This window comes from Centroberyx gerrardi, unplaced genomic scaffold (genome assembly GCF_048128805.1).
Source record: "Centroberyx gerrardi isolate f3 unplaced genomic scaffold, fCenGer3.hap1.cur.20231027 Scaffold_125, whole genome shotgun sequence".
Lineage (NCBI taxonomy): Eukaryota > Metazoa > Chordata > Actinopteri > Beryciformes > Berycidae > Centroberyx > Centroberyx gerrardi.
This window is the reverse complement of record NW_027605263.1, coordinates 27,069-34,571: the sequence shown is the minus strand read 5'-3', so window position 1 is coordinate 34,571 and position 7,503 is coordinate 27,069. Positions and strand designations below refer to the sequence as shown.

Below are 7,503 nucleotides of genomic sequence, written 5' to 3'. Positions count from 1 at the left end.
TATCGGAGATGGGATGGATAAGGATTGTAAAAAGTGAATCCTTCCCCACATGACAGCCATTGGTTGTCTGCTGGTGGCAGCCACAGTTTACAGAAGCTGTTTGCCCCTGCAAGACTGAAGGTGTGTGCTGAAAATAGTTCTGGTGGGATGAGGGACAGGGACGGTGCTTTGGCAGGGCAGAGGCTGTTTGATCCTCCCTGGGAGAGAGGGATGGTGGTTAGGTGAGGGGCCCAGGGAGACAGAACAGAGAGTAAATTGGGCAGAGGAAACCGCCGGGGATTGCCAGCCATAAGCCACAAGCAGCTGAGGGGACTACCATTCAGAGACGGGCTGTGGTCGGGGCGAGAGGTGGACCGGAGGCGGGACAGACAGGAAGACAGACGGGGCAGTGGCCACGGTCCACTCCACAACCCTGTCACCACACTCCCAAATTATCAGCTGGACCTAGAGGAATATTACACTTTGATTTATTTTCGTTTTTCAAAATGCGTAGGCTGTCTGGTATTTCATCATTTGCCACTGACCACTATGTATCTGTGTATTCGTCTGTATCTATGTATTTATCTATCCATCTGTCTATTTTTTGAAAGAAAGAAAGAAAGAAAGAAAGAAAGAAAGAATGAATGAATGAATGAATGAATGAATGAATGAATGAATGAATGCTAATGAACTGGAATGAAGACAATGTTGGACCACACCAAGGAAGAAGGAGGTTGTTAAAGAGTGGTGTGTGGCATGCTGGGATACTATGGGATGCTGGGACACTATGTGAGCAGCGCGTGGGCCGGGGCGCCGGGGCAGAGGTGGGCAGCCGATACCTCAAGATCCTGTCCAAGAAGGACATGCAGTCCGGGGAAGCAGGGACAGAAATATTATGCGTAAAAAACACACCCTTCTTGCGGTGGCTACGCTGCAGTACACAGGGTTAATCTGGGAGCAAAGGAAATAGACGGTTTAAAATGAGCTTGGGTACAGCTGTGGGCGGCTAAAAACACCCTGCAGAAGTGTGCTGCCATCTCTTCTACTCTTAAAAAGATTCTGGTGTTTTCATGAGGTTTTGGATTTCCTAGAAAGATTCCCAACATGTCAATGGTGAGCGAAACTATCAATTAGATCCGTGACTGCAGTTGTTTGCTATAGATACTGAAATGACGGCAGCTCTAGACATAGTAAAAATGTTTGTTTTGAACACTGTCATTTACAGTGCAAAACCAGGAGCTCTGTGATTGAAGCAAACACAGCTAACCCCCAAATCTTATCACGTAATTATGCTGTGGTTGTTTTCCAAGCAGCTCAGCCATTTCCCGAGAAGAGGAATTCGAAGTGCAGCGAGGAAATCTCACTTTGTCATGCTGCAAATTATGCAGTGTGAGGGAGGGAAATATGCTTGCCATAATCACATATTTTGTAGAAAGTGTTGACAGGGGTCTCAAAGGGGTATTTCACTGAAAATTCACCTCACTATTTTGTCCTTACCTTAGGTGTAATTGATCCCACCATGAAGATTAGCACTACAGACTTAATTTGATATTTGGTTGGAATTTACTTGAATTTCTATGAAACCCTATTCACTCCTTTTAAGTATATAAAACAATTAAATAAGCTGGAGAAATAATATTCCAAACAGTATCCTTTACAAAAGCTTTGAGTCATTTTAATTTTCTTCTAGATCATTTCATTGAGTTAACCCAAAGATTTAGTGCCTTCCCTGTGAGTTTGGTAGACAATTTCACATTAACTCAATAACTCTAAAACGATTTAGTTTCTGCATGTTTGAGAAACATTACCTTTGGGGTTTTTTTGGAGGGTGAAATGCCCCTTTAAAAAAGCTCAGATACCAAGTATAACTCAGAAATAGGCAAGTCAAATATAGAGATTAATTTTTTTAAAGATTAAACTTCTCTGCTTCACATCAAGATCTGAATGGGTGAGATTGATGGAAACAGCAGCTCTTCACCTCCAGCTCTTTCAGCCACTCACCACATGAGGGTGCTGTAAGGCAAACAATCCCCATGAACATTATCCTCAACACACTGCTCTCCACCACAAAAACCAAGATTAAAATCTCACACCTACTCAAGTTGCAGAAAGCCATCATGGGAGCTTCTGATGTCTGCTACGTCTGTGAATAAATGAGCTCAGAGTGCCAATTCACACTTTATTCCTTTATTCTTTCACAGTGCTCGAGGAAAATAGACTGAACACCTCAATACCATTTTGTAGGCAGTTACATTCGATCTTGAATAAGGTGAAGCCTCATTGTTATGTACAAAAAAGGATAGTGTTTAAAGATTGCACCCCTAACCGTTTCCTGTGTGCTTTTCAGTCTAATCAACGCATAATTTTCAGTGGAGTTGTAGTCATCACAGCTTGATGCAAAATCTGCTTAAAACATCTCCCAATTTTATTCAATCTTACAAATGGTGAAAAACAAGGAAACTTCATTTACAATGGGTAATCTGTTAAAAACTTCAGTCATTTAGGTACATCTCAGTCATAAAACCAGTAATATCAAAGTCTATACAACGTGCATTACTACAGAGTCTTGAAATGGTGGAATCTAATGGAAAGTGATGAGCACCTATTGTTTTGACAATTAACTAAAACTAGTTCATTCAGGAATGGTAGTGTGTCCACAGGAGCATTGAGCTTGAGTTGTAAACAACTGTGCACTGCAAAGACAACATTTAAGACTTGGTTTAGGACTTTCCCTTTAAATATCACAATGTGTCAATCTTGCAGACACAGCTTTAGCTGCTACATCCAATTGCCCAGCACCAAATACTTCAATTAAATATGTCAAATTCACCAGCCTGTCAACACAGTCATGGTTTCATGTAGAAAACATTCACACTCGCATTCACACTTACACGCTCACCCACGTCACAAATGCAAACACCAATGAGCAGTGAGGAAGCGGTACGCTCTCCAGTACACCTTCTGTCCATCACTGCCAAGGACATTGCAGTCATTATGGATGAAATGGTTGTAGAATAGTAAACAAACACCAACAAAAAAATTTAACAAAAAAATCCCTGGTTTTAGACAAGTCCTCGCATTCCTTCAGACAGGTTCTCTCCACTCCTTCGTTCCGGTGTCTCGTTCAGCAGGATTACTCAGCGGCGGCCGGGGCCTCCGGACTGGCTGCCGTCTCCGGTTCAGCAGCTGAAGCTTCGGCCGGTTTCTCCTCCGCCGCCTCTCCCTCTGCCTTCACCTCCTCGGCCTTCGGCTCCTCTGCCGCGGCCTCCTTGGCTCCCTCCTCTGCGGCCTCGGCTGGCTTGGCCTCCTCGGTGGCGGTGGCGGTGGCGGCGGCGGCCTCCTCCGACTCGGCCTTCTCTTCTTCGGCCGGGGCGGCGGCTCCCTCCTCTGCTGCCTCTTCGGATTCCTTCTTGGTCTTCTTAAAGGAGAAGCCGCTGAGCTTGAAGGAGGGTTTCTTGAAGGAGAACCGCTTTTTCTTCTGTTTGCCGTCCTCGCTGGTGGAGGGGGTGCCTTCCTCTGGCTTGGCAGCAGCCTCTCCGTTTGTGGCGGCGGGCTCCTTCTCTCCGTTGGTCTCGGCAGCCTCTACTTTCTCTGCTGGCTCCTTCGGCGCCTCCTCGGCAGGAGTGCTGCCGTTGGCCTGCACATCTGCTTTGTTGGCCTCCTCTGCAGCTGGAGAGGCATCCCCATTGGTCTTGGCATGGCCATTCTCCTGGGAGGAAACACAGAAGAAATGTTACTCCTATGCATGCACATCACCATGCTGATTAAATAAAGGGACTACACTGTGCTGATTGCCCATAATCTCACCACTATGAGGCCAAATAAGGATCTTCCTATGAACATGTGCATGCAAGACTGCCCCCTGCAAAATCTGGCGTGCTGTGATATTTATTCATGATCGTAGAGTACTAGTAACCAATCGGAAAATAGTCCTAAAACTGCAGCAACATCTGTTACTAGGAGAGTGACGACAGATCAGTGGCTTTCAGCAGTAGGCTAGTCGGTTAGACGTCAATACCGCCGGGATCCACCAGGCGGCGTCGCGTGTCGGCTCGGTGGGAAGAACATAGGAATTTTGGGAATTTTTAATGACCCGTTTCGTCAAACAATACATTTTATTTCCCATTTACAGCGTTTTTCACTTTCTGGTCCTGCTGCTCTTTAAAACGTGTTGACGGTCTGAGTTATGAGCGCATGGAGCATGGCCCTTTCCTCGAACCTGGCAACAAAGGCGTGGTATCATTTTTAAAATGGCCATGCCACAGTGAGAGCGGCTACAAACCCTGCCATGCACCCTTTAATCACTGGATAACATACAGCCACAATGTTTATGGAGCCCGAGACTCAGAGCAACTGTGTGATGGTTACAGTGAATTAGAAATGCCATTTGATCCATTCTCTAAGAAACTAAATATTCCATAAAGGATTAGCGCCTGACCTGCTTAATGCTCAAATAGAAGCAAATATCAACATGTATCAATTTAATGAAAGCCTTTCAGTAAATGATCCCCACTTGAAATAATGTTTCGTTGCCAAACGTTTAAAATTGCAGATACAAAGTCGCCAGTGAAAATGGATACATGTGGCCACTTTCCCTGAATACCGGTGAGCGTGGGGATGCGCTAAATTGAACATGGAGCACGCCATTGACGCAACACATTGCTAAATTGAGACCAAATTCCACTTGATCAATAAAATCAAACAATCCAAATATAGTCCTTTACCTGTCCATTTGTCTTGGCTGCAACAGCTGCACCTTCTGCTGGCTTATCTGCAGCAACTTCTTCCTTTCCAGCGGTTTTGGAGATTTGTGCTCCCATGCTTTTGGTCCAACAAAGGAACCCAACCGATCAAATGAATGAACAAAGACCGCAAGCCTCCTTCCAAAATTCAAGTCAAACGCTGAGACCTCCTTCTCAAACCGAAGCCGGGGAATCAACTCGAGACCAAAATTACCACACGGGACGGATAAGAACTTGCAAAATGTCGCAGGATGCAACTAAAGAAACGCGAATTCTTTCAATTTTTTCTCGAGCAGAATTTGTAAATGGAGAAATTGGCTCCGCCGCAAATGAGATGCGGAGTACAACGCCCAAGTCCACTGATGAATGGGCACTCGGGCTATGACGACACAGCCACCCCGTCTCCACCAATCACAAGTCCGACTAAAATACAGAGGGTGGGGGGTTGTGGAGAGGGGTGCCATGGACAATAGGAGAGAAACAACAACATGGCCAACAACTTGCTTTTATATCCACCCAAAAGTGCAGAAACTTGATTTATTCCAGCTACAAAACAACTCAGATTTCATTGAGTCAGTAGGGTTAGTTGTCGCCTTATTTGAAGGAAGGAATACTTCACAAATATTTGTTCATCCCACACTGGAAAAAACAATACATTTCATATATAGTTTGGAGTATGTTTAGATATATGGTTAAAATCTAAACAAAATGGCCAAAAATGTATTTGCACATGTAGATGACACTCATTCAAAATATATTTTGGACACTGGGAATACATTCTTCCTATGAACTGCTGACAACATGCTATATCTGCAGGTAAAACCACAATATATTTTGGCCACTCAAAATGATTTCAAATGAATGTCATCTATATATACAATTAACCTAGATATTCCCCAGTTTTTGTATATTTTGATACATATTTCTAAACATAATCTGAAATGGAATGTATTTTTTTCCATATGGGGAAAATATCCATCTTCCCATATCCATATCTACTCTGGAATAGCCTGTTAGACTGGCAAACTCTGTCCCTTGTTTTAAGAAATGACTAAAGACCCACTTATTCTGTCAAGCATTTTCTTAATTTGCTGTTGTTTGTCACGCTGTATCTACTCACTGTTTAGCCTATATGTTTATGTCTTTAACTTTTTTGGTTGTCACTGTGTACTCCGTCTTAATAAATCCTGTTGTGTGTCCATAATTTTTTCTTAATGTGAAGCACTTCTGTCTTGAAAGATGCGTACAAATAAAGTTTACCCTACTTACAAAGCTTAACTTCCAGATTCAGTGAACAAGAAGAAAAACATCACAACTTTTAATGTATGCAAGTACCAAAACAATAGCGTGATCAGGACAGCTGACACAGCATCGCCCTGGCAGTCTCATTGTTATATCATCACGCACCCTCCTCACATATGTGCCACCCAGAAAACAAACGTCTCTGTCAGTATAAGCCCTTCTGCCCGCAACTTCCCTGATCCCGTCTTGCATAACAGCGTCTTGTCTGCTTGTTGCAGCTGGAGCATCCCAGTGACCTACATATAATGAGAGTTTATGGCCTGCTGCTGCTGCTGCTGCCTGCACCGCTCTCAGTCCACCACCAGCCTCAAGTCTCCTCTCTCACCCATCACTGCATGACCTCGCATCTCCATGGTTACCGGTCCAAAATGGCTCGATAGAGGCCTTTAATGCTGATGACTCCTGGTTATAGAGAAGGTTACAGGGTGAGACTTGAGTTTGAAACTGAAGCAGCACACAAACAGACAACAGTTGTGGATTAGGGTGACTTCTTTCACCCACCCTCCTTTTTCGGCGGGCTAACTAGGCCATGCTCATTGTTGTGATGTTCTGATTACATGCAAAGCTTTAATTATTGCAGCGATCTGCCATGGGTCCATAAACTAGGGGATAAAGCCTTCGGGGCACTGAGTGTTTTCATAAGGCACCAGGCAAGCAGCAAACGTTTGGGTCCCAAACATTCAGCTGTCCAACAGGCACCTCACCTGAAGATATCATCTCAAAATATAAGTGGTGTGTGTGTGTGTGTGTGTGTGTGTGTGTGAGCGAGAGAGATTACACAACTATTGCAAGCTGCTGCCTCCCCTAGGCAAAGGAGCACAAGTCAGCAGAAAAAGGACATGTTTTGGATGAGTTATACTGGGAAGTTTACTGAAGAAATTGACTCTGACATTGTTGCAGCAGTGATCTGACAGTTCGTACACATAGTACAGTGTTACATCAGTGAACACTCACTGCTACATACTGGGCTGGTGCAGAAGTCTGGATTGATATGCATACATTTTCTTAGAACAGAAGCGTTGATCTGAAAACAGTTTCCCACTTAAGGCTCAGAGACAGTTTCTTCCCACATGCCATCAGACTCTTGAACTCACAATCAGCCACAGTCACATGATCACGGTTTTAGGAGATTTTTACTCTCTGGCACCAATAAATGTTTTACTATGAACTTGCTATACAATAATTATGTCCTTATGCCCTTTTATTTTCCTCTTAACTTCTGTTTTTCCTTTTTTAATTATATTCTGTACTTTCTTTATTATATTTTTGTGAATTATATGTTCCAAGCATAAAAGCATTTCATTGCACTGTTTACCCTGTGTATGCTGTGCATATGACAAATAAACACACTTGAACTTGAGTCATAGTAATGGTTTTCTTATTTTAGTGGCGTTGCATAATATTTTGTGATAAAAATCCCCCTCCTATTCTATTCTATTCTATTCTATTCTATTCTATTCTATTCTATTCTATTACAGTC

General features: G+C 43.4%; 1 protein-coding gene across 1 annotated transcript; it reads right to left on the bottom strand.

Moving 5' to 3' along the window:
• Nucleotides 1–2,381: 2,381 nt before the first annotated feature.
• On the bottom strand, nucleotides 2,382–5,034 carry LOC139914032 (myristoylated alanine-rich C-kinase substrate). Its single transcript, XM_071902220.2, has 2 exons — nucleotides 4,704–5,034; nucleotides 2,382–3,688 (listed from the first exon to the last, which is right to left on the bottom strand). Exons 1-2 carry the CDS (start codon nucleotides 4,797–4,799, stop codon nucleotides 3,113–3,115), a joined length of 672 nt encoding a protein of 223 aa, XP_071758321.2. The 5' UTR covers nucleotides 4,800–5,034; the 3' UTR covers nucleotides 2,382–3,112.
• Nucleotides 5,035–7,503: the final 2,469 nt, after the last annotated feature.